At 42.4% G+C, this 23,353-nt stretch overlaps 9 protein-coding genes across 14 annotated transcripts in view; 5 read left to right on the top strand and 4 right to left on the bottom strand.

Moving 5' to 3' along the window:
* Nucleotides 1–10,048, top strand: LOC125956969 (zinc finger protein 12-like). Of its 3 annotated transcripts, XM_049689307.1 has the most exons (5): nucleotides 1–653; nucleotides 7,913–8,920; nucleotides 8,995–9,114; nucleotides 9,181–9,223; nucleotides 9,334–10,048. In XM_049689307.1, exons 1-5 carry the CDS (start codon nucleotides 518–520, stop codon nucleotides 9,692–9,694), a joined length of 1,668 nt encoding a protein of 555 aa, XP_049545264.1. In that variant the 5' UTR covers nucleotides 1–517; the 3' UTR covers nucleotides 9,695–10,048. The 3 variants fall into 3 exon arrangements, with proteins under 3 accessions (XP_049545264.1, XP_049545262.1, XP_049545263.1); XM_049689305.1 differs by lacking the exons at nucleotides 7,913–8,920; nucleotides 8,995–9,114; nucleotides 9,181–9,223; nucleotides 9,334–10,048 and adding exons at nucleotides 1,738–1,857; nucleotides 1,926–1,968; nucleotides 2,032–2,450 and having other exon boundaries at nucleotides 1–1,667; XM_049689306.1 differs by lacking the exon at nucleotides 1–653 and having other exon boundaries at nucleotides 7,661–8,920.
* Nucleotides 2,724–4,449, top strand: LOC125956988 (PR domain zinc finger protein 5-like). Its single transcript, XM_049689331.1, has 4 exons — nucleotides 2,724–3,624; nucleotides 3,695–3,814; nucleotides 3,883–3,925; nucleotides 3,989–4,449. The coding sequence occupies exons 1-4, from the start codon at nucleotides 2,862–2,864 to the stop codon at nucleotides 4,338–4,340; spliced, it is 1,278 nt and encodes a 425-aa protein (XP_049545288.1). The 5' UTR covers nucleotides 2,724–2,861; the 3' UTR covers nucleotides 4,341–4,449.
* Nucleotides 4,522–6,720, top strand: LOC125956971 (GDNF-inducible zinc finger protein 1-like). Its single transcript, XM_049689309.1, has 3 exons — nucleotides 4,522–5,974; nucleotides 6,056–6,224; nucleotides 6,305–6,720. Exons 1-3 carry the CDS (start codon nucleotides 4,819–4,821, stop codon nucleotides 6,654–6,656), a joined length of 1,677 nt encoding a protein of 558 aa, XP_049545266.1. The 5' UTR covers nucleotides 4,522–4,818; the 3' UTR covers nucleotides 6,657–6,720.
* A 247-nt stretch (nucleotides 10,049–10,295) lies between the features above and the next one.
* LOC125956968 (zinc finger protein 652-A-like) lies at nucleotides 10,296–15,291 on the top strand. Of its 3 annotated transcripts, none has more exons than XR_007469215.1 (4): nucleotides 10,296–12,136; nucleotides 12,218–12,386; nucleotides 12,467–14,434; nucleotides 14,524–14,643. XR_007469215.1 is itself a non-coding variant. In XM_049689302.1 (4 exons), the coding sequence occupies exons 1-4, from the start codon at nucleotides 10,978–10,980 to the stop codon at nucleotides 15,200–15,202; spliced, it is 1,710 nt and encodes a 569-aa protein (XP_049545259.1). In that variant the 5' UTR covers nucleotides 10,296–10,977; the 3' UTR covers nucleotides 15,203–15,291. The 3 variants fall into 3 exon arrangements, 2 of the variants coding, with proteins under 2 accessions (XP_049545259.1, XP_049545261.1); XM_049689302.1 differs by lacking the exon at nucleotides 14,524–14,643 and adding an exon at nucleotides 15,088–15,291 and having other exon boundaries at nucleotides 12,467–12,733; XM_049689304.1 differs by lacking the exons at nucleotides 10,296–12,136; nucleotides 12,218–12,386 and adding exons at nucleotides 14,710–14,752; nucleotides 14,821–15,291 and having other exon boundaries at nucleotides 12,861–14,434.
* A 100-nt stretch (nucleotides 15,292–15,391) lies between these two features.
* On the top strand, nucleotides 15,392–16,060 carry LOC125957013 (cysteine-rich PDZ-binding protein). The gene is made up of 2 exons (XM_049689364.1): nucleotides 15,392–15,670; nucleotides 15,755–16,060. Exons 1-2 carry the CDS (start codon nucleotides 15,498–15,500, stop codon nucleotides 15,882–15,884), a joined length of 303 nt encoding a protein of 100 aa, XP_049545321.1. The 5' UTR covers nucleotides 15,392–15,497; the 3' UTR covers nucleotides 15,885–16,060.
* A 20-nt stretch (nucleotides 16,061–16,080) lies between these two features.
* LOC125956967 (mitochondrial DNA helicase) lies at nucleotides 16,081–18,468 on the bottom strand. 2 transcript variants are annotated; one of them, XM_049689300.1, is made up of 3 exons: nucleotides 17,739–18,468; nucleotides 17,336–17,636; nucleotides 16,081–17,237 (listed from the first exon to the last, which is right to left on the bottom strand). In XM_049689300.1, exons 1-3 carry the CDS (start codon nucleotides 18,396–18,398, stop codon nucleotides 16,081–16,083), a joined length of 2,118 nt encoding a protein of 705 aa, XP_049545257.1. In that variant the 5' UTR covers nucleotides 18,399–18,468. The 2 variants fall into 2 exon arrangements, with proteins under 2 accessions (XP_049545257.1, XP_049545258.1); XM_049689301.1 differs by having other exon boundaries at nucleotides 17,336–17,602; nucleotides 17,739–17,960.
* Nucleotides 18,469–18,667: 199 nt separating this feature from the next.
* Nucleotides 18,668–21,618, bottom strand: LOC125956973 (coatomer subunit delta). Its single transcript, XM_049689312.1, has 8 exons — nucleotides 21,269–21,618; nucleotides 21,133–21,172; nucleotides 20,400–21,036; nucleotides 20,138–20,311; nucleotides 19,722–20,035; nucleotides 19,528–19,639; nucleotides 19,297–19,462; nucleotides 18,668–19,201 (listed from the first exon to the last, which is right to left on the bottom strand). Exons 1-8 carry the CDS (start codon nucleotides 21,269–21,271, stop codon nucleotides 19,073–19,075), a joined length of 1,575 nt encoding a protein of 524 aa, XP_049545269.1. The 5' UTR covers nucleotides 21,272–21,618; the 3' UTR covers nucleotides 18,668–19,072.
* A 91-nt stretch (nucleotides 21,619–21,709) lies between these two features.
* Nucleotides 21,710–22,871, bottom strand: LOC125957001 (proteasome subunit beta type-5). Its single transcript, XM_049689351.1, has 3 exons — nucleotides 22,633–22,871; nucleotides 22,174–22,566; nucleotides 21,710–22,101 (listed from the first exon to the last, which is right to left on the bottom strand). The coding sequence occupies exons 1-3, from the start codon at nucleotides 22,780–22,782 to the stop codon at nucleotides 21,781–21,783; spliced, it is 864 nt and encodes a 287-aa protein (XP_049545308.1). The 5' UTR covers nucleotides 22,783–22,871; the 3' UTR covers nucleotides 21,710–21,780.
* A 210-nt stretch (nucleotides 22,872–23,081) lies between these two features.
* Nucleotides 23,082–23,353, bottom strand: part of LOC125953543 (uncharacterized) — a 7,879-nt gene continuing 7,607 nt past the window's right edge. Inside the window, 1 exon segment of the mRNA XM_049683167.1 lies at nucleotides 23,082–23,353. This exon segment is cut by the window's right edge and continues 1,350 nt beyond it. Within this exon segment, the coding sequence (XP_049539124.1) occupies nucleotides 23,210–23,353 (144 nt within the window). The 3' untranslated portion in view covers nucleotides 23,082–23,209.

Raw genomic sequence — 23,353 nt, 5'->3', positions numbered from 1 at the left:
TAATGCCAAAAAGTTTGCGCTTGCCGTTTACATGCTGTCAAACGATTATAGGTCCGTGGAGCGTGAAACATAGCGTAAAAACTGTTTGCAAACGGGAGGGCTCGGAATATGTCCTTTTTGTGGTTTATATCGATAGTGAGTGATCATTGCTAGTGCGTTCAATCCTTTTCTTCCACAAAACGATTTTAATTTCCTCAACCCGGCCACGTAAACATATCGAAGCGTAAACGATTTGGCATTAATTTGTAAATTTGCGCGCAAATTTTCGCTCCGTGTGGCCACGGCTAATCAGAGACATGCATACACCTTGACTATAGTCATCTTGGGAAGGATGCGTGGATCGTGTGATTCTTGTCAAACGAGTGTTGGTAAACAATAAAATCTTCCGTTTTCCGCGAAGAGGCAACAGAAGGAATTGGGAACATTCAGAATCCGTTTTAGTGGTTTAGATATTCCGAGTTTCACTCGTATTTCGTGAACATATTGGCAATAAGAAGTGTTAAATCAATGCAAAAAGATGCTGACCAAATATTGTCGTATTTGCTTAACTAGCGCCGGTGTTGTTCATCAGCTCGACGAAGTAGTGCATAAATCCCTGACTCTCTATGCAATGCTGTGCAAAATGTATCCAGAGGCGTTCGCTGATTATAAAGGTCAACAATGGCCAACAAGGGCCTGCGATATCTGCAAACAAGCAATTTTGGATGCATACGGGTTGTACGTAGTTTGCATGTCAACCCTCGATATATTGAAGAAACGGCTGAAGAAAAAACAGCAAGAATCAAGAACAGAATTGAATTTTTCAAGTCAATGCTTCGCAGTACCTGATAGCGATGTAGTAGATTTCACTGCGGCTGCCAGAAATAAAAGTAACGAAGGAGATGATAAGTCATCTTTAACAAGCGAGGAAGAAATCGTTTGTCTAATGGAGGAACAGATCGACGGAGACGGAGAGGGATATTGCAATGCAAGTTTTTTGTTTAGCGAACAGCAAGGACATGTTGAGGACGAAAAAGATATCGTACTAAAACCACAGATTGGAGATACAATCGAGATTCCAAACGAAACTGCTGCTTCTTATAGCCATGAAATTGTAGAACTATCTGTAGAAATGGATTGTGCAGCGCCAAACAATACTATTTCAATCGAACAAGAACATTTGGATGATCCTGAGGAAAGTATGGAGTATTTGGAATGCATAGAGGATAGCTTGCGTGTCAACACGTATCAAGAAAATGATGATAACGTAGGGGAAAATGCAATGGTTAAGAGCGCGATAGCAATGCCTGAAGTTACAGGTGCCATCATGAATTCTGTGTGCTTGAAAAATGATTCGCAAAAGGATGAAAATGATTATGGTGAAATATTTTCGTCTCAGATATTCAGTTGTAAATCATGTCAAGACGTATTTTTTGACAAAAAAACACTGGAGAAACATCTCAAATACCATAGAATAGGGTTTCATATTTTTTGTAAAATGTGCCACAAGGGCTTCAAACACGAAACTGCTCTTTATACTCATAAATGTGCTTTCGATTCCTCGACCCTATGTTGGATTTGTGGAAAATTATTGGATACCCTAGAAAAGCATAAGAGACACATGGAAGCCCATATGCCGGAGGGTTCGTGGGCCTGTCAGCTCTGCCCGCTACGATTCTCGACGCAAAGTGAGTGTGGATTTTATTGTTATAAGCGGTTTGGACTATGCATAATAATTATTTTAAATTGCCTTTTAAGCTGCAATGAATAGTCACGAATATATACACAAAAAGGATATACGGCATTGCTGCGATATATGTGGAGTGAACCTGTCATCAAAGCGTAATTTGAAATATCACCAGCGTGCTGTTCATGGAGGTAGGAAAATTAAAAACACAAATTTTGAAATATTTACCTAGGATTATGTCCTTTAATACTATTTACAGGAGGAATAGAGAAGTTGCACCCATGCAACGTTTGTGGTCGCAGGTATGATTGAATCGTTATTTTTATGTCACTTAGACTTTCATTACCGCTTTTTTATCTATCTAGATTTGCAATTCCTTCTATGCTTAAGAGCCACATGAACACCCACACGGGCCATAGACCCTACAGTTGCGTGTATTGTAATCGTGTTTATGGCAGTGGCGGCGATTTGGTAGAGCACGTCGCTAAGCATCACGTTGGTAACGATAATATTTATCAATGCCATCTGTGTGATGCAGATTTCCCGAAGATTAAGGAGATTCGGATCCATTACGAGGCGCATTACAGAAATGGTGAGAAATTGGACAACGAAATTCTCACAGAATTCGGAAGGTTTCGGTTCACCATTATGGATTTGTTAAAAATGCGACGTCGTAAAGAAACGACAGCGTTAAGTAATGATAACGCAAATAATCAGTTTCCAAGCAGTTCAACATGTAAAAATCAACCATGAGCAAATTAAAATCAATATGGCGCAAATAAAGGACTCATTTATTTCTATAACATCGGCGGATGCATTCATTTGAGTTGACTTGCAGTAGATAGTATCGAATTTACTATCAGTCTATAAAAACGAAGCTAATTCGGAAAGGCTGAGCTTACCCCTATGCATCCCGTAAGATAAACGAAATGAAGCATTTATTTTCCGGACAGGAATAAAATCCAGTCGGTTAAATTTATAAAAACGAAGCATCTTGACTATAGTTATCTTGGGAAGGATGCGCGGGTCGCGTCAAACGAGTGTTGGTAAACAATAGAATCTTCCGTTTTCCGCGAAGAGGCAACAGAAAGAATCGGGAACATTCAGAATTGGTTTTAGTGGTTTAGATATTCCGAGTTTCACTCGTATTTCGTGAACATATTGGCAATAAGAAGTGTTAAATCAATGCCAAAAGATGCTGACTAAATATTGTCGGATTTGCTTAACTAGCGCAAGTGTTGTTAATCAGCTCGACGAAGTAGTGCATAAATCCCTGACTCTCTATGCAATGCTGTGCAAACTGTATCCCGAAGCCTTCAGTGGCTGTGAAAACCACCAATGGCCTACGCGAGTTTGCGGAAACTGCAAGCACGGCATATTGGAAGCGTACAGGTTGTACGCAGTTTGCATGTCAACCTTCAGTGTATTGAAGAATCAACTGCCGAATAGTTTGATCAAACCGTGCCAGTTAACCTTTCAATCTGACCGGCCTGTGACCAGTAATTCTTTTTCTGGTCAAGATGGAATAGATTTTAAAAATACTGTTATAATCATAGACGATGAAGAAGATGACAAACGTAGTCCAATGGATGAGCAGGAAGTTAAATTTTACACGCAAAATGAGAAAACCGACGATGAAGAACATGACAGTTGTGAAACATTTTTAATGGGTGAGCAGGCCATCGCCCATGAATCTATTAAAAACACATCCTTAGCATTAGAACCACTCAATGCTGAAATATTTAAAGTTGATAGTGCAGCAGCAACCTGTAAAACGGCCAATACTGTTGGACAGCCGATAAAAATGGCTACTTCAATTGATCAAGGGCAAGAGGAAGATTCTAGGGAAAGTATGGATTTTTTGGATGATGTAGAAAAGCATAAGAGACACATGGAAGCCCATATGCCGGAGGGTTCGTGGGCCTGTCAGCTCTGCCCGCTACGATTCTCGACGCAAAGTGAGTGTGGATTTTATTGTTATAAGCGGTTTGGACTATGCATAATAATTATTTTAAATTGCCTTTTAAGCTGCAATGAATAGTCACGAATATATACACAAAAAGGATATACGGCATTGCTGCGATATATGTGGAGTGAACCTGTCATCAAAGCGTAATTTGAAATATCACCAGCGTGCTGTTCACGAAGGTAGGAAAATTAAAACCACAAATTTTGAAATATTTACCTAGGATTATGTCCTTTAATACTATTTACAGGAGGAATAGAGAAGTTGCACCCATGCAACGTTTGTGGTCGCAGGTATGATTGAATCGTTATTTTTATGTCACTTAGACTTTCATTACCGCTTTTTTATCTATCTAGATTTGCAATTCCTTCTATGCTTAAGAGCCACATGAACACCCACACGGGCCATAGACCCTACAGTTGCGTGTATTGTAATCGTGTTTATGGCAGTGGCGGCGATTTGGTAGAGCACGTCGCTAAGCATCACGTTGGTAACGATAATATCTATCAGTGCCATCTGTGTGATGCAGATTTCCCGAAGATAAAGAAGCTTAAAGACCATTATGAAGTACATTACAGAAATGGTGAGAAATTGGACAACGAAATTCTCACAGAATTCGGAAGGTTTCGGTTCACCATTATGGATTTGTTAAAAATGCGACGTCGTAAAGAAACGACAGCGTTAAGTAATGATAACGCAAATAATTAGTTTCCAAGCAGTTCAACATGTAAAAATCAACCATGAGCAAATTAAAATCAATATGGCGCAAATAAAGGACTCATTTATTTCTATAACATCGGCGGATGCATTCATTTGAGTTGACTTGCAGTAGATAGTATCGAATTTACTATCAGTCGATAGAAACGAAGCTAATTCGGAAAGGCTGGGTTTACCCCTATGCATCCCGTAAGATAAACGAAATGAAGCATTTATTTTCCGGACAGGAATAAAATCCAGTCGGTTAAATTTATAAAAACGAAGCATCTTGACTATAGTTATCTTGGGAAGGATGCGCGGGTCGCGTCAAACGAGTGTTGGTAAACAATAGAATCTTCCGTTTTCCGCGAAGAGGCAACAGAAAGAATCGGGAACATTCAGAATTGGTTTTAGTGGTTTAGATATTCCGAGTTTCACTCGTATTTCGTGAACATATTGGCAATAAGAAGTGTTAAATCAATGCCAAAAGATGCTGACTAAATATTGTCGGATTTGCTTAACTAGCGCAAGTGTTGTTAATCAGCTCGACGAAGTAGTGCATAAATCCCTGACTCTCTATGCAATGCTGTGCAAACTGTATCCCGAAGCCTTCAGTGGCTGTGAAAACCACCAATGGCCTACGCGAGTTTGCGGAAACTGCAAGCACGGCATATTGGAAGCGTACAGGTTGTACGCAGTTTGCATGTCAACCTTCAGTGTATTGAAGAATCAACTGCCGAATAGTTTGATCAAACCGTGCCAGTTAACCTTTCAATCTGACCGGCCTGTGACCAGTAATTCTTTTTCTGGTCAAGATGGAATAGATTTTAAAAATACTGTTATAATCATAGACGATGAAGAAGATGACAAACGTAGTCCAATGGATGAGCAGGAAGTTAAATTTTACACGCAAAATGAGAAAACCGACGATGAAGAACATGACAGTTGTGAAACATTTTTAATGGGTGAGCAGGCCATCGCCCATGAATCTATTAAAAACACATCCTTAGCATTAGAACCACTCAATGCTGAAATATTTAAAGTTGATAGTGCAGCAGCAACCTGTAAAACGGCCAATACTGTTGGACAGCCGATAAATATGGCTACTTCAATTGATGAAGAGCAAGAGGAAGATTCTAGGGAAAGTATGGATTTTTTGGATGATGTAGAGGATAGCTTGCATGGTACCTACAATGATGATAACCAAGCTGAAAAAATGATGAATGAAAAAGCGGTAACAGAGCAAGCAGCATCAGATAGCATCGTGAAATCTAAGAGCTTCAAAGATGATTGCGATGAATCGGAAGGCGAAGATATTTTTGCAGAAATGTTTTCTTCGGAGATATTCAGTTGTAAATCTTGCCGAGTCGTATTTGTAGACAAAGAATCACACGTGACGCATGTGAAAAATCATAAAAAAGGGTATACAAAGTTTTGCAAAATGTGTAATGAAGGTTTCAAAACCGTATCTGATCTTTGTGCCCATGAATGTTACTCTAATTCTTCGACTCTTTGTTGGATTTGTGGCAAAACAATGGACGCATCAAGTAACTACAAGGCACATATGAAATCTCATACATACCCAAAGACAATAAAAGCGACAATGTGGGATTGTCAATTATGTCCTCTACGATTCTCCACCGAATGTAAGTGAAATACCTGGTCCTTTATTTTGGCCTAATTTATCATATAAAATTAATGCCGACCGGAATTTATATATATTGCAGACCATTTGAAAGCCCATTTAGTAACGCACAAGAAACAACAATTATATTGCTGTGATGTGTGTGGTGTCAAGGTTACAACAAAGCGTTATTTCCTAAAGCATCAATGGACACGTCACAAGGCTACAAAGGAAGAGCTATACACATTTTCCTGTGAGATTTGCAGCCAAAGGTAAAATTAATCGAATAGGCAATGGGCACGATGTATGATTTTAGTATACAATTATTTTTATCGATTTTCTTAACATACAGGTTTTCGTCAATATATATTCTTAAAAGGCACATGAACACCCACACGGGCCTTAGACCCTACAGTTGCGTGTATTGTAATCGTGTTTATGGCAGTGGCGGCGATTTGGTAGAGCACGTCGCTAAGCATCACGTTGGTAACGATAATATCTATCAGTGCCATCTGTGTGATGCAGATTTCCCGAAGATAAAGAAGCTTAAAGACCATTATGAAGTACATTACAGAAATGGTGAGAAATTGGACAACGAAATTCTCACAGAATTCGGAAGGTTTCGGTTCACCATTATGGATTTGTTAAAAATGCGACGTCGTAAAGAAACGACAGCGTTAAGTAATGATAACGCAAATAATTAGTTTCCAAGCAGTTCAACATGTAAAAATCAACCATGAGCAAATTAAAATCAATATGGCACAAATAAAGGACTCATTTATTTCTATAACATCGGCGGATGCATTCATTTGAGTTGACTTGCAGTATATAGGCCCCTATTGCGAGTGTCTTGTCTCGTTTCCAAGACAAACGTCAGTCTGGTGTCGGTATTGCGAGTGTCTTGCTTGACTCCGATTTCTGTCTTGGAAACGAGACTCAGCTGTCTTGTACTCAAAGCTACCAGACTGGGAGTCTGCCAAACAAGACTGCGATTTAAGATTACCGTAACAGTTTTTTATTTAGCAGACTGGCGGTTGATTGGAGGAATTTAATGGAATTAATCAATAACCTATTACCAGTAATCGATTATGTTCAATTGTACGAAATGGCACATTTTCTGAGAACCATGTAATGGGCTTAAACCTGAGCATTTGCTTTCGTGACGATCGAGTTCCTGAATAAAAATGCATCAGAGATTGAGAATAATTGAACAAATATTGTACGATTGAAAACATTTTTTTGATGAATTAAAACACGTTAACGGTAAGGAAACTCAAGCTGCGCGCGATTGTTTACATACAAAGTTGGGATTTTGACGGCTTTTGACAGCCAAATGAACACTTGTTCATTCAAGTATTCATGCGACTCTCGCAATACCGATTTTAGACAACCAAGACTCCGCGGTTTTTGCCAGACAAGACTGGTCGAGTCTTGTCTTGGAAACGAGACAAGACACTCGCAATAGCGGCCATAGTATCGAATTTACTATCAGTCGATAGAAACGAAGCTAATTCGGAAAGGCTGGGTTTACCCCTATGCATCCCGTAAGATAAACGAAATGAAGCATTTATTTTCCGGACAGGAATAAAATCCAGTCGGTTGAATTTTGAAAAACGAAGCATCTTGACTATAGTTATCTTGGGAAGGATGCGCGGGTTGCGTCAAACGAGTGTTGGTAAACAATAAAATCTTCCGTTTTCCGCGAAGAGGCAACAGAAGGAATCGGGAACATTCAGAATTGGTTTTAGTGGTTTAGATATTCCGAGTTTCACTCGTATTTCGTGAACATATTGGCGATAAGAAGTGCTGAACCAATGCCAAAAGATGCTGACCAAATATTGTCGTATTTGCTTAACTAGCGCCGGTGTTGTTCATCAGCTCGACGAAGTAGTGCATAAATCCCTGACTCTCTATGCAATGCTGTGCAAAATGTATCCAGAGGCGTTCGTTGATTATAAAGGTCAACAATGGCCAACAAGAGCCTGCGATATCTGCAAACAAGCAATTTTGGATGCATACGGGTTGTACGTAGTTTGCATGTCAACCCTCGATATATTGAAGAAACGGCTGAAGAAAAAACAGCAAGAATCAAGAACAGAATTGAATTTTTCAAGTCAATGCTTCGCAGTACCTGATAACGATGTAGTAGATTTCACTGCGGCTGCCAGAAATAAAAGTAACGAAGGAGATGATAAGTCATCTTTAACAAGCGAAGAGGAAGAAATCGTTTGTCTAATGGAGGAACAGATCGACGGAGACGGAGAGGGATATTGCAATGCAAGTTTTTTGTTTAGCGAACAGCAAGGACATGTTGAGGACGAAAAAGATATCGTACTAAAACCACAGATTGGAGATACAATCGAGATTCCAAACGAAACTGCTGCTTCTTATAGCCATGAAATTGTAGAACTATCAGTAGAAATGGATTGTGCAGCGCCAAACAATACTATTTCAATCGAAGAAGAACATTTGGATGATCCTGAGGAAAGTATGGAGTATTTGGAATGCATAGAGGATAGCTTGCGTGTCAACACGTATCAGGAAAATGATGATAACGGAATGGTTGAGTGCGGTATAGCAGAACCAAAAGTAACAGATACAATGATGTATTCTGGCTGCCTAAAATACGATTCCGATGAATCAGAAGGCGAAGACGCTTTTGCCGATATATTCTCGTCGGATATATTAAGCTGCGAATCATGTCGGGATGTGTTTTTGGACAAGGCATCATATGAGAAACATTTGAAACTTCATAGACTCGGGCGTTTAATTTGCAAAATGTGCAACAAGGGCTTCAATAGTGCAACTACTCTGAATGCGCATGAATGTAGGTATGAATCCTCGACCCTATGTTGGATTTGTGGTAACACAACGGATACGGTGAAAAAGCATAAGAGACACATGCAATCTCATATGCCAGAAGACACGTGGGCCTGTCAACTGTGCCCTTTACGATTCAATTCTAAGAGTAAGTACACAACATTGTCTCGTTAGTTTTTGGACTTGGTTCAGCAGCATAAACGCTCTCAATGATTTTTACAGCTGTCTTGAAAGGACACGTAAGAACTCATAAGAAGGATAGGGGTTATTGCTGCGATGTGTGTGGAGCCAACCTCTCATCAAAGCGTAATTTGAAATACCATCAACGATCAGTGCACGGAGGTAGGTAAGATGCTAATGTCGTATATGATCATGCAATTAAAATTTTTTTTTTATAATTTTTTGCAGGAGGTGTAGAGAAGGTGTACAGCTGCGCCCTTTGTGATCGACGGTAATATATTGATTTCAATTGATAGTTATCATTTCTCATTGATAGTTGTCATCTGATGCGGTTATCATATCTTTTACCTTATTTCATATTTATTCTTTCTATTCCTATAGATTTTCTCTCCCTTATGCACTCAAGACGCACATGAAAACCCATACGGGTCATAGACCCTATAGTTGCGTGTATTGCAACCGTGTTTATGGATGTGGCGGAGATTTAGTAGAACACGTCGCCAAACATCATATTGGCAACGACAATATCTACCAATGTCACCAATGTGATGAAGCCTTCCCGAGGATAAAAGAGCTTCGAGATCATTACGAGGTCCATTTCAGAAATGGCGAGCAGTTCTATAACGAAATACTGACTGATTTTGGAAAGTTTCGATTCACTACTATGGATCTGCTAAACATGCGGCACCGAAAAGAATTGAAAGAAAAGGAGAACCGAAAAATGGTTGAGTTGAAATGGTAATATCCCAGTTGATTTTTGCAAAAATAATATTAATAGAATTAACTTCGCCAGTATTGTACCACTTCGTGAGGTTATGATATTACGAGGTTACGATGTTTTTCCAAAGGATGCAGATTGCTTTATTTTCGTTATCGTTGGTTATTTTGGTCTTATGGATATTTGTTTCAAATGTTCTTGATAGTGTACACAACAAACACAATAGAACTCAGTGGAACTACCAGATCTCATGCTCTGGTTTATTAGCTTAATACTATCAAGCAACAAAATTCAATACAAAATTATTGTTTAATTTAATAGAACCTAAACCTCGTTTTCAACTATTATTCAAAAAGATTGTTAATAAAATCGTAGTACGAAGAATCATGTATCGGTTTGTATATGAGTAAATCAAGGATGGCATGCAAAGAAATACTTATTATGAAATATATTTTTCTTTCAGGCAGATTCGATCTTAGTTTAGTTTTCTACTGTTTAATTCGGTAGTCGCCATTATCGCAATTAATTATTAGCCGTGGCCACACGGGCGGTGTTTTCAACTATTATTCAAAAAGATTGTTAATAAAATCGTAGTACGAAGAATCATGTATCGGTTTGTATTATAGCCGTGGCCACACGGGGCGAAAATTTGCGCGCAAATTTGCACATTAATGCCAAAATGTTTTCGCTTCGTGTGGCAGGGGTAAAACCCCGAAAATTTATGCCGAAATGTCAAACGTATTGTTTTCATCTGTGTTTTGGCCGCTGAAGTTGATTTCCGAATAAATTTTGCAGTTTTTAACGATTTTGTTGCTGTTGCTGTTATATTTATATTAAAAATGCAAAAACAATACGAAAAGAACCTACATTTTCGTAAATAAAGCGTTCGATAGCGTCAAGGGTTCAGCGAAAAAGTCCGCGGACGTATAAAAGTTTGACAGCGTGTAAGGGTTAAGCGAAACCGTTTTGGCATTAATTTTTTCGTTTGCGCTAGAGTTTTCGCCCCGTGTGGCCACGGCTATTTATTACTAGAGTTTACGCTCAATGTGGCAGGGCCTAATGACTGAAATATTTCAAATCAGACACATGCATACACCTTGACTATAGTCATCTTGGGAAGGATGCGTGGGTTGTGTGATTCTTGTCAAACGAGTGTTGGTAAACAATAGAATCTTCCGTTTTCCGCGAAGAGGCAACAGAAAGAATCGGGAACATTCAGAATTGGTTTTAGTGGTTTAGATATTCCGAGATTCTCTCGTATTTCGTAAACATATTGGCAATAAGCAGTGCTACACCAATGCCAAAAGATGCTGACTAAATATTGTCGTATTTGCTTAACTAGCGCCGGTGTTGTTAATCAGCTCGACGAAGTAGTGCATAAATCCCTGACTCTCTATGCAATGCTGTGCAAACTGTATCCCGAAGCCTTCAGTGGCTGTGAAAACCACCAATGGCCTACGCGAGTTTGCGGAAACTGCAAGCACGGCATATTGGAAGCGTACAGGTTGTACGCAGTTTGCATGTCAACCTTCAGTGTATTGAAGAATCAACTGCCGAATAGTTTGATCAAACCGTGCCAGTTAACCTTTCAATCTGACCGGCCTGTGACCAGTAATTTTTTTTCTGATCAAGATGGAATAGATTTTGAAAATGCTGTTATAATCATAGACGATGAAGAAGATGACAAACGTAGTCCAATGGATGAGCAGGAAGTTACATTTTACACGCAAAATGAGAAAACCGACGATGAAGAACATGACAGTTGTGAAACATTTTTAATGGGTGAGCAGCAGGCCATCGCCCATGAATCTATTAAAAACACATCCTTAGCATTAGAACCACTCAATGCTGAAATATTTAAAGTTGATAGTGCAGCATCAACCTGTAAAACGGCCAATACAGTTGGACAGCCGATAAAAATGGCTACTTCAATTGATCAAGAGCAAGAGGAAGATTCTAGGGAAAGTATGGAATTTTTTGATGATGTAGAGGATAGCTTGCATGGTACCTACAATGATGATAACCAAGCTGAAAAAATGATGAATGAAAAAGCGGTAACAGAGCAAGCAGCATCAGATAGCATCGTGAAATCTAAGAGCTTCAAAGATGATTGCGATGAATCGGAAGGCGAAGATATTTTTGCAGAAATGTTTTCTTCGGAGATATTCAGTTGTAAATCTTGCCGAGTCGTATTTGTAGACAAAGAATCACACGTGACGCATGTGAAAAATCATAAAAAAGGGTATACAAAGTTTTGCAAAATGTGTAATGAAGGTTTCAAAACCGTATCTGATCTTTGTGCCCATGAATGTTACTCTAATTCTTCGACTCTTTGTTGGATTTGTGGCAAAACAATGGACGCATCAAGTAACTACAAGGCACATATGAAATCTCATACATACCCAAAGACAATAAAAGCGACAATGTGGGATTGTCAATTATGTCCTCTACGATTCTCCACCGAATGTAAGTGAAATACCTGGTCCTTTATTTTGGCCTAATTTATCATATAAAATTAATGCCGACCGGAATTTATATATATTGCAGACCAAATGAAAGTCCATTTAGTAACGCACAAGAAGCAAAAATTATATTGCTGTGATGTGTGTGGTGCCAAGCTTACAACAAAGCGTAATTTCCTAAAGCATCAATGGACACGTCACAAGGCTACAAAGGAAGAGCTATACACATTTTCCTGTGAGATTTGCAGCCAAAGGTAAAATTAATCGAATAGGCAATGGGCACGATGTATGATTTTAGTATACAATTATTTTTATCGATTTTCTTAACATACAGGTTTTCCTCAATATATGTACTTAAAAGGCACATGAACACCCACACGGGCCTTAGACCCTACAGTTGCGTGTATTGTGATCGTGTTTATGGCAGTGTCGGCGATTTGGTAGAGCACGTCGCTAAGCATCACGTTGGTAACGATAATATTTATCAGTGCCATCTGTGTGATGCAGATTTCCCGAAGATAAAGAAGCTTAAAGACCATTATGAAGTACATTACAGAAATGGTGAGAAATTGGACAACGAAATTCTCACAGAATTCGGAAGGTTTCGGTTCACCATTATGGATTTGATAAAAATGCGACGTCGTAAAGAAACGACAGCGTTAAGTAATGATAACGCAAATAATCAGTTTCCAAGCAGTTCAACATGTAAAAATCAACCATGAGCAAATTAAAATCAATATGGCGCAAATAAAGGACTCATTTATTTCTATAACATCGGCGGATGCATTCATTTGAGTTGACTTGCAGTAGATAGTATCGAATTTACTATCAGTCGATAGAAACGAAGCTAATTCGGAAAGGCTGGGTTTACCCCTATACATCCCGTAAGATAAACGAAATGAAGCATTTATTTTCCGGACAGGAATAAAATCCAGTCGGTTGAATTTTGAAAAACGAAGCATCTTGACTATAGTTATCTTGGGAAGGATGCGCGGGTCGCGTCAAACGAGTGTTGGTAAACAATAAAATCTTCCATTTTCCGCGAAAAGGCAACAGGAAGAATCGGGAACATTCAGAATACGTTTTAGTGGTTTAGATATTCCGAGTTTCACTCGTATTTCGTGAACATATTGGCAATAAGAAGTGTTAAATCAATGCAAAAAGATGCTGACCAAATATTGTCGTATTTGCTTAACTAGCGCCGGTGTTGTTCATCAGCTCGACGAAGTAGTGCATAAATCCCTGACTCTCTATGCAATTCTGTGCAAACTGTATCCCGAGGCTTTCATTAATTATGACGAACCACAATGGCCTACGCGAGTTTGCGGAAACTGCAAGCACGGTATAATGGATGCCTTCAGGTTGTACACGATTTGTATGACATCCTTCCAAGTATTCAAGAATCAATACGAATGGAATCAGTTAAGAGCAGAAACTAGCTTTTCAGATCCAAGCTTCATCATAGCTGACAGTGATGCAATTGAATTATGCACTCCTGAGGGCAATAAAATAAAAATTGAGGAAGATGATAAATCATCTTTAACAAGTGACGAGAGAGAGATAATTGATTCGACTGAAGAACGGATCGCAGACGAAGATGTGCAAAGTAGCATTAGTGAACACCAAGAAATTGCTGAGGGTAGAAAAGATATCGTTCCACCTGAAATTGCAGAAACAATTGAGATCACAAACGAAACTGCCGCTAATTATAGCAATGAGATTGTTGAGTTATCCATAGAAATGGATTGTGTATCGCCAAAACATGCAATTTCATCCATCGAAGAACATGTTGCTGATATAGAGGGGAGTATGGAATATTTGGATGACATAGAGGATAGCTTTCATGCCAGCATATATCAGCAAAGTGATGACAATCAAGATGAAAATTCAGTGGTTGAGAACACGGTAGCAAGGCCAGAAATATCAAATGCCATCATGAATTCTGAGTACTTGAAAGATGTTTCCGATGAATCGGAACGCGAAGAAGCTTTACCCCAAATATTTTCGACGGAATTATTGAATTGTGAATCATGTCGGGATGTGTTTATAGACAAAGAATCATACAAGAAGCATATTAAGAAGCATTCAAAGGGATTCCATATATTTTGCAAAATGTGTTGCGAAGGATTCAATAGCGCAAACGCCCTGAACGTACATAAATGTAAGGAAAATTCCTCAACCCTTTGTTGGATATGTGGAGTATTATTAGATACACAAGAAAAGCACAAGAGACACATGCAAGACCATGGGCGAAAAGGGACTTGGGCCTGTCAACTGTGCCCTTTACAATTCTCCTCAGAAAGTAAGTGCACAGCTTCTCCTCATTGAGTTTGAGATTAATTTAATGTATCCAACATCTACTGATTTATCAAACTTCTAAATCTTCTACAGATGTCTTGAAGGGGCACGTAAGAACACACAAAAAAGATAAAGGGCATTATTGCGACGTGTGTGGTGCGCGTCTGTATTCAAAGCGCAATTTGAGTTACCATCAACGAGCGGTTCACGGAGGTAATTATAATGTAAAGTCACGTGTAGATAATTGAATTGCATAAAGCATTTTGTTAATAATTACAGGAGGTGTAGAGAAAGTGTACAGTTGCAACCTTTGCGATCGAAGGTAATATATGGATTGCACAGCCGCGATACTTACACAGTACATTTCACATAAAATTTCTATTTTTATAGATTTTCCCTACCTTATATGCTTAAGACGCACATGAACACCCATACGGGACATAGACCCTACAGTTGCGTGTATTGCAACCGCGTTTATGGATGTGGCGGAGATTTGGTAGAGCACGTCGCTAAGCATCACGTTGGTAACGATAATATCTATCAGTGCCATCTGTGTGATGCAGATTTCCCGCGGATCAGAGAGCTGAAAAGCCATTACGAGGAACATTACAGAAACGGTCAGCCGTTCTACAACGAAATACTGACTGATTTTGGAAGGTTTCGGTTCACCACTATGGATTTGTTAAAAATGCGACATCAGAAAGAAATAGCTCAGTTAGGTAGCGACAATGCTCTGAACCAGGTTCGCAGCAGAGATAATAAAGGCAAATGAACGGAATGGCAGCCTATTGAAATCGTAGAATAAACAAAAAAATGTTAAATTGAAATTAGCTATTACTTTCGCTTGCTCCATTCTATTCAAACTCGAAAGTAAAGTAGGATAGCCCAGCTGTGCTAATCTGTTATAACTTTCCTACTGTTGTATATGTATCTTGGGAATGGAATAGAGACGATGCTGAAAACAAAAACTAGCCGACGACGCCAGCTCTTGCGATAAATAATATTCGATAAAAATACTCTTTTAAAGTGCACCTGTTCCAAGCGTAGTTCAATCCCCGCTGGACCTGATGGTTTGTGAAAAGTGTGAGAAAAAACTGGGCAAAGTCATCACGCCAGACCCATGGAAAGCCGGTGCCCGGAACACAACCGAGGGTGGAGGTAGGAAAATCAACGAAAACAAAGCGCTAAGCAGCGCCAAAACTAGGTACAATCCAATCGCCGGTAACTTTGCTCCATGTCGGTAAGTTTCGATTGGTTTTGCCGGTTTTGAGATGCGACTGGACGGTATCTTATGGGATTTGGTCTCTTTTCCGTTCGTGTGTAGGATATGCAAACAAAAAATCCATCAGGCAGGTTCGCATTACTGCCAGCAGTGTGCTTACAAGAAAGGCATTTGTGCGATGTGTGGCAAAAAGTTGCTGGATGTGAAAAACTATCGGCAATCTTCAGCATGAAAATGGACGCACAGCTAGGGCAATAACAATGGAAATGGCATGTAACAAGGATTAGATGTATTCGTGCGATTCTCGTGTAAGCAAACGCGTCCGTACAGCCTCAGGAATGAGCATATTTTTTATTATATAAAATCCTCTCCGTGTGGCGATGCTACAACGACTGAACTGGAATCAAATGGTAGCTTGTTAAGCGGCGCTACATAGAATCCGCCTGTGGATGTCCAACCGATGCGACAGCTAGGGAAGAACCGTCAGTTCCACCGTCTGCCTTTCTCTTACGCTGAGCATAGCTTAAACTTGCCTTGTCGAAATCGAGCGGCATAATACCGAGGTCACCGCTGTAACGATTTTTTGCAATCTGCAGATACTTTTTACCCCGCACCGACGTCAACCGTTTGTCCTGTATGAGCAGCACGTTATCGGCTTCCTGAGAGGCTTTGGCGCCACCAAAGATGGAACTCGTCGTAAGCTCGTCCGTATCGCGCTCCTTGCGCGGATGTATCACGAGCGTTACGTGGCAATTACGACGTGTGGCGAACGAACGGAAGGCACCTATAATCGCATCCTGCTTCCAGTACCGGTCCAGATGCTTGCTCTCCTCAAGCATACCCATCATGAACTGTAGGTTATCGATAATGACGTGCTGAATGTCGTGCACGTACTGTGCATGCTCAATCGCTTCCATTACCACCTTGATCGGTTGCTGACCGTGGAAAGTCATAAAATAGATCGGTAAACGCTCGAATTCGTCGGCCCACCGCTCAAAGTCGACCAAATGTTCGTCCAACGGTCGACCCACCATTTGGCGTAGCAGTGTAGCCGCTAACCGGGTGTTACGTATCTCGAACGAACCCCAGAGCGTTGAGACGCCCTGCTGCGCTAGATCGAGCGAGTAGTCCGACATAAAGGTTGTCTTACCGCAACCTGTCGGTCCGGTCAGCACCGTCAGCTCACCCTTGCGATGACCCTTGAGCAGTTTATTCAGCGTCGGATAGCGTCTCCATTTGACCCCCTGGACCTTATCGATGTTCTGCAGATCGCTCAGTACATCTTGGCGTAGCGCGTGGAACGTAGTGATGGATTGATGCAGAATCGGCTGTGCCTTGGCCAGGATCGTCTTTAGTTCGGGACCGCCGTCCTGCTGCTGCAGTGCCCGGTACGGTGTAGGGTGCTGCTCCGTAGGGCGTACAAACAGGCAACGCCGTTCATCCAGCTTTTTCGCATAATTCCGTGCCGTATCCCAGCCGGCGGTATCGTAGTTAAACCACAAAGTCATCCGCTGAAATCGCTCCAGCGCCGGTAAACACTGTTGTGGCAAGCTCTTTAAACCATGCGGAAGACAAACGGCCGTAACTAACAAAAAGAACACACACACACACACACACAAGCACAAGAAACGTTAATCCATACGGTGTTGCTCCCTTCAGATCATAGGGTGCCATGGGGTTTACCATTTAGTTTTGCGGTACCAAGGGCTAACAAATCCAGCACGCTCAACACTAGGACGGCATTGAGATGGCATTGCTCCTTCGCCCTCGTACCAGCACTAGGAATGTTGCAACGTAGCTGAATGATTCCACTCCCATTTGCTTCTGGTACCGTTCGTTCATGGAGCTCTCCTTCGGACGTACTACGTTGCAGCGCCTTGTAGCCTATCACTCGATCTTCTACATCCTTCAGTGGTACGAACAGCTCCTTGTTTAATGCATTCCAGCGTGCTTTAAGTTGGACGAGAGATTCACCAAAAGCACCCTGCCGAACGAGGAGGGACGGGAATTCCCGGATATTATTTAATTTATTTTTTCTATGCAAACAGTATAGTTGGCATAGCAAATTTGATCGTGTTAGCCTTACCGGTATGCCTAGCGCGTCGGTAACAACTTTGGCACTTGCACCATCCAGCTCGATCGAATCCGCTGGTATCGAGTGGACTGGTGTATCGGAACCCGTACATTCCCGTTTCAGCTCCAGAAATGCAGTCCTTAGTTTGCGTAACTCCTGCAGCGACTTTGCCGATCGGTTGTAAGGTGGGAAGAATTTTTCTATCTGCTCCCAGCGGCCTAGATAGTGGCAGGAAGAGCACGCGAAGCTTCCCGTCGTTTTATTGACGTAGATCCGGGCACGAACCGGAGGTGGGTCCGCAGAGGTATTAACGCCGGGCACGATATGGCAAACGGGACATTGCGTCTCAATGCAGGTGGGACCTTCCACACTTTCGCCCAACGTTGGGCAGGCCGCTTTTATGAGTTTTTTCATTTGATACAGTGAAACCGTCGCCGATCCGGTGATCTGCCTTGCGTTTTCATCGTTCACTGTTGCCATGCGGTTGCTGGTAGTGCTGAGGTATCGCAAGGAAGTTTGGTACGGGTTGCTGTTGTAATTGAGAGGCTTGTGTTCCAAGCATACGGCACCATAATCGGCAGGGGAGTTTGCAGCGCCGCCTTTGTCCTTTGGCGCCCGATTAATCCGATGCATTGCTTTGGTGTATGAGAGCAGGAACCGCTTTACTAGCATCACAGGCAGGGTGAGGTAAGCCCGGCAAAGATCAACCGGAACAAATGCTTTTTTAAAATACTTTCAAAATAGGGTGTAAACAATCCGAAACATCAAAAAACGGGTAAGTAAATGTTGTAGGTACAGACAAAGTCCATCTGAAAAAAAAACACAATACAAAACGGCGCACTTTTTTCGTCTGGTCGCGTTTGTTTACATTTTAAGCCGGTTGGCCCAGCCCAAGATTACTACATTTTGCGGTGCGCACGATATATAATGGGCCAAACATTTTTCACCTTATAATAGTTTCAATTTGTTTATTCACCATTTTGCTTGCGTGGATTAACATATTTGCACGAAAATGTATGTTCGGGTATTGTGGAATTTTTATGTGCTGCTCTCTTGCACTATTCTAGCCCAGCAGACTCACAGAGAACAATGACGAGGAAGAAGGGGGGAGCACGATGCATTGGACCGGCTCTTTGCGACGAAACACACTGGCCGGAATCACGAGACCGTGCGAACAGCAACAGAATTAGCCATTTTCTAAGCCTTGCTGAATTACAGGCTGATTTTTTGTTCCCTAGCACTAGCAGGGGTAGTTTGGGGAATATATATAAAAAAAAACTGGAAAGCTAAGAATACCCTTTCGCTCTCTTTCGGTTGGCGTAGCGCAATATGATGGAGTTTGATGTTTACACTATTTCAAACTTATCCGTGTAGAAAACAGTTTCTGCGGAAAATTTAACTTCCGCACCATCGTCCACCAGCAGTACCTTTGCGGGTGCCAGCTCTGCGTAGGGAATTTTCGACGAGAACGATATCTAGGGAAGCAAATAAATTTGAAAAATGTGTAATGTTATAATGCCTCTCACCAGTTCTTAATCAGCGAGTTCTTGGCGAGTAAGAAGGTACTTACATCGAGCGGGAAAAAGTCTCCAGGAATGGAACTCGGTACGCTAAACTCCATCGAACCCTGCTTACTGGCAGCATCGATTACCGGTAAGTTCCACTGAAGCACATTCTTGCGCGAGTCGTGGTTGTAGTCACCATCGCATTCAGCTATCGAAGGTGCTACTCCCATGCTGTGGGAGGGGAAAGGGAAATTAATAAGATGGACAACCACTTGTGGCAAAACCTGGCAACTTACGGCAACGGGATCGTGATGCAAACATCCTGCAACTCTAACCGCGTATGTTCCAGCTCGTATTCTATGTTAACATCGCAACCACCTTCCGCGTTTTCCGATGGCCAACAGTTGACTAGTGGGGTCAAACGGGATGATACCGATATTTACCGTACAATAGGACACTACCCAAGGATGACTACGAGTTTTATACTTACTGGTCAGTGGAACGGCCGATTCGTCCTGCGTTTGGTAGCGCCACTTCAGTACACCGACGTCTGTGTTCAGTGGGAATGGTTTTGCCGGATTTTTCAATCCAATCTGATTCTGATTGCGAAACAGTTCCTTGTCCACATTCGGGTGTGTCTGCAGCTGAATACCACGCTGATCGGTGTTGTCTAGCTGTACCTTAATGCGACCATACTTTTCGTCCGAGATGCGCAAAGTCAGGAGCCCCGAAAGCTCAAACGATTGCAAGCCACCGTCCCGCCCAACGCGAATCACAACCTTGTCTTCCATTCGCAGATGTACACTACAATTGGTAAATAGGGGGAAGGTGGAAGAGGTCAATTCGGAAATCAATTTCACAATTTCTATCAACATTAAGCTGCCCCAGTCGGCCCTAGACACTCACTCATCCATCGGTACGTCGGATACCGGCTTGGCTTTTGCAGCAGCTGACGAAGCCGCAGTTGGTAACGGTGCGGTGACAACTTTCTCCCCCTCGTTCTTCAGCTGATCAACGAACGTATCGGCATCGCGATTCTTGCCACCAAGTTTGAGAGCATTTCTTGGAGCACTTGGTTTTCTAGAAGAGGTGTACAAAAAATAGAGTAATGTAGTTCCAGCCCGGACTCGTTGATACTGACAATTGGTTGGCGGTATCTGTTACTTACGCCGGCGCAGCCATCGGTTTAATCTCTCCGATGTTGACCGAAGGTGTGCTGAGCGATGAAATACTGTCGCTCGATATGCCACCTCCGCCCATGGAACGATTACCAAACCCTTCCGGACCAGTACCACCAATGGCACCGCGTCCACCGAGACCGCTTTTCTTCTGCTCCATTCGCTGGCGCTGCAGTTCCTTAGCCCGTTCGCGCATCTTCTGCTTCGCTTCGCGTTCCTGGGTCTGCCGTACCGCCTGGTACACCTTCTCCTCGTGCGAGTCCATCTCGACGAACGTTTTGATCTGTGCCAGATTCACGCTCTCCCGGTATCCGAGGGCGACGATCTCGTCAAAGGCAAAGATCAAATCGAACGCATTCTCGATTATCTCCTTTTCCTCTAGCGAACGGCAGTACTCGGGAATGACCTTTGAAAACAGACGAAGCGTCTCGAGGTCCTCCAGGATGTTGCTGGCCTTTGTCGTGATGAGCAGCATGTACAGCTTTTCCAGCGGCTGGTACACATAACGCACGGAATCCGTCTCGACGAAGGTGTGCTGCTTACCGGATGTCATCAGTTTAGGAAAGGCTGCCAGCAGTCCCTCGATGCGGGCCTTTGTCATTTCGACAAACTGCCGGGAAACGATTGCTGCAAGAAGATAAAACGGAGTTCACGGATTCTGGTCAGTCACGGGAAGGCCACCTATCAAGTTGTACGGCACGAGCCATGGTCAATAGTACATACTTTTCCCAGCCTTCGTACACACTGCGGCCGCTATGAGTACCTACAAACGAGAAGTCAAGATAGCAAAACACGAGAGCATTCGATGGGAACTCCGCTCCCTTCGCTGCGAGGAGGGAGTAGGATTGCGCCAACCTACCATTTTCTATAGCAGAGGAACACGGTTGCGATAACTACAAAACTGTCCACACAATTCCGCTGCCGTTTGTTGACCGACCAAAAATTGGTGTGACAAACTGTGTACGACGACGATTCCGGCTGACGTGGTGAGTGTTAGTGACGTTTCCAATTTGCCTCCTCCAGCAGCCGTCGGTGGTCCGTAAATGAGATTCCGCTGGATCGCCGCTTATCGCTCAACACCTTTACTGCGCTGTTCTGAGGAACGGGTTCGACCGTACATGTGTTTCTACAGTTCACATGCGATATTTGATAGTATAATTTGCCGAAAGTAATCCCGTGTACCACTGAAAAGGATTTCGTTGCTGACAAAAAAAATGAATTGGCCCCACTGACAGCCAACTGACGTTTCAATGACAACATCAAGATGAAGCCGTATTTCCACAGATCACAAACACTCCTATCAAGTATTCCCGAGATCCTCGAAGGGATTATTTTATTCGCAAAAGGACAGTTGAACATGATTCTTAGCATTTAAGCACTGGCACTACCGCCAAACTTCTTTTCCTTCTCTTCCTTGAACTGGAAATGCAGATCCATGCAGTCCTGGTTGGAAATGTTGACCCAACCGGTCGGTTTGATATGGTACACCCGTACGATACCACCGGAGTACGCGTCACGGTGTGTTGCGTGGTAGATCGCGCGCCGTCCCAGATCCTGTGCCTCTTCGTCCGTCAGATCCCAGTGATACCCGGAGTCCAACACACCGTACGCATAAATGGAACCACTGCCGACCGAAAACACTTTGCCCGGGGTGCGCGTACCTTCCGAATCGATGTAGTACAGCTGTGGACCCTGCATGGAGTTGAGAGAAAAAGATTAGCAAACAGCGGGATTATGATTTTACTAGGGACAGTTGCTACGTACTCGCTTATCATAACCGGCCAGCATCATTCCCATGCTGAGTCCCATGCCCTTGTAGTAGTACACAATGTTGGACATAATTTTGCTCGCAGCCGCCACCGAAATCCGCTCCTTGTTGCGCAGCTCGTAAATACGGCACTCCTTGGCCAATACTCGATCCCAATACACACAGTCGGCCGCACCGCCGGCCAACGTACCCAACAGATAATCATTGATTTCTACGATCTTCTTCATCGTTTGCGAACCAATGAACTGACCACCGGTAGCACGGGAATCGACTGCTAGGATGACACCACCCTGGAACCGGAAGCCGAGCGTGGTCGTGCCGTGATCGAAATCCATTTTAATACCGCTAGTCTCACCGGCGGCTTGCAGTTTAGCCAGGTTTACTGCAGGCTGTAAAGGGAAACAAGATCGAAGGTGAAAACGGGAAAGAATCCCGGACGGTGCGATTAACCTTACATCTTGAAACGGAGGCACCGCGAGCGAGAGGTTGTTGTGAAGATTCTGGGTATTAACCATGATGTCGCGATGGCTGAAAAAGTCGTGACCCAGCGAAGCCTCGCTGAATGCATTCCCTTGGGAAAAGCCACAGAGATCGGCGAGAGCCATTGTATATCGGTTTTTGTGAAGAAAACTACGCGCGATTCACGAACTCACGAAAATTCGTCCCTTTTGGATGATGACAAACAAAATTCTGGTTTGACAGCGCCCGGAGCTCTACAAAGGTCGCCAGTGACGGAACCTTGCAAAAGTCAGAAGGATTACAGGGTGGTTCGGGATCATCCAAATTTTAAAATCATCAACGGCTTTTTGTTTTCGCAAAAGTTTCAAAAGTTGAAAAGCTTCTTTTTCATCTAGCCATCATCTGAACGTATTTATTTATCTGGGCATAATCCCATTAATTTTTACAGAATGCTCCGGCGATCTGCGGAGCGACTCCGTGGTACTTTAATCGTAAACACAATAAACACACAGTCCAAAGGTAAAACAACAAGAAATTCTGATTTCAACTTTCCAACATCCTTCCACATCCGGTCTAGCGCGGATTGGGACTGGCTGCATCATAGTTTTTCAGTACAGTCGTTGTGGGCGAAGGCGTAAGGCTAGTAGTATCGGGGCTGCTACCGAACAAACTGGGGCTGCTGATGCTGAGATTCGGGTAGCGATCGATTGGTTGGAA

The sequence above is a fragment of the Anopheles darlingi genome, chromosome 3 (genome assembly GCF_943734745.1).
Source record: "Anopheles darlingi chromosome 3, idAnoDarlMG_H_01, whole genome shotgun sequence".
NCBI classification, from domain to species: Eukaryota; Metazoa; Arthropoda; class Insecta; order Diptera; family Culicidae; genus Anopheles; species Anopheles darlingi.
This window is presented reverse-complemented; position numbering and strand designations above follow the sequence as displayed.

Bases quoted from the DNA above. Each gene is read 5' to 3' on its own strand.
- LOC125956968 (XM_049689302.1), top strand. From the start codon at position 10,978: ATGCTGACTAAATATTGTCGTATTTGCTTAACTAGCGCCGGTGTTGTT. The intron at 12,137-12,217 runs GTAAGTGAAATA...TATATATTGCAG, and splicing joins TCTACGATTCTCCACCGAAT to ACCAAATGAAAGTCCATTTA. The intron at 12,387-12,466 runs GTAAAATTAATC...CTTAACATACAG, and splicing joins TGTGAGATTTGCAGCCAAAG to GTTTTCCTCAATATATGTAC.
- LOC125956988 (XM_049689331.1), top strand. From the start codon at position 2,862: ATGCTGACTAAATATTGTCGGATTTGCTTAACTAGCGCAAGTGTTGTT. The intron at 3,625-3,694 runs GTGAGTGTGGAT...TTGCCTTTTAAG, and splicing joins GCTACGATTCTCGACGCAAA to CTGCAATGAATAGTCACGAA. The intron at 3,926-3,988 runs GTATGATTGAAT...TTATCTATCTAG, and splicing joins TGCAACGTTTGTGGTCGCAG to ATTTGCAATTCCTTCTATGC.
- LOC125956973 (XM_049689312.1), bottom strand. The intron at 21,037-21,132 runs GTATGTACTATT...ATCTTCTTGCAG, and splicing joins GTGTACGAAGGCTGGGAAAA to CAATCGTTTCCCGGCAGTTT. The intron at 20,312-20,399 runs GTAAGTAACAGA...CACCTCTTCTAG, and splicing joins AAACCGATGGCTGCGCCGGC to AAAACCAAGTGCTCCAAGAA.
- LOC125956969 (XM_049689305.1), top strand. From the start codon at position 518: ATGCTGACCAAATATTGTCGTATTTGCTTAACTAGCGCCGGTGTTGTT. The intron at 1,668-1,737 runs GTGAGTGTGGAT...TTGCCTTTTAAG, and splicing joins GCTACGATTCTCGACGCAAA to CTGCAATGAATAGTCACGAA. The intron at 1,969-2,031 runs GTATGATTGAAT...TTATCTATCTAG, and splicing joins TGCAACGTTTGTGGTCGCAG to ATTTGCAATTCCTTCTATGC.
- LOC125956971 (XM_049689309.1), top strand. From the start codon at position 4,819: ATGCTGACTAAATATTGTCGGATTTGCTTAACTAGCGCAAGTGTTGTT. The intron at 5,975-6,055 runs GTAAGTGAAATA...TATATATTGCAG, and splicing joins TCTACGATTCTCCACCGAAT to ACCATTTGAAAGCCCATTTA. The intron at 6,225-6,304 runs GTAAAATTAATC...CTTAACATACAG, and splicing joins TGTGAGATTTGCAGCCAAAG to GTTTTCGTCAATATATATTC.
- LOC125957001 (XM_049689351.1), bottom strand. From the start codon at position 22,782: ATGGCTCTCGCCGATCTCTGTGGCTTTTCCCAAGGGAATGCATTCAGC. The intron at 22,567-22,632 runs GTAAGGTTAATC...TTCCCTTTACAG, and splicing joins CGGTGCCTCCGTTTCAAGAT to CCTGCAGTAAACCTGGCTAA. The intron at 22,102-22,173 runs GTACGTAGCAAC...AACTCCATGCAG, and splicing joins TGGCCGGTTATGATAAGCGA to GGTCCACAGCTGTACTACAT.
- LOC125957013 (XM_049689364.1), top strand. From the start codon at position 15,498: ATGGTTTGTGAAAAGTGTGAGAAAAAACTGGGCAAAGTCATCACGCCA. The intron at 15,671-15,754 runs GTAAGTTTCGAT...GTTCGTGTGTAG, and splicing joins GGTAACTTTGCTCCATGTCG to GATATGCAAACAAAAAATCC.
- LOC125956967 (XM_049689300.1), bottom strand. From the start codon at position 18,398: ATGCTAGTAAAGCGGTTCCTGCTCTCATACACCAAAGCAATGCATCGG. The intron at 17,637-17,738 runs GTAAGGCTAACA...CTCGTTCGGCAG, and splicing joins CCGACGCGCTAGGCATACCG to GGTGCTTTTGGTGAATCTCT. The intron at 17,238-17,335 runs GTAAACCCCATG...TCTTTTTGTTAG, and splicing joins TGGTACCGCAAAACTAAATG to TTACGGCCGTTTGTCTTCCG.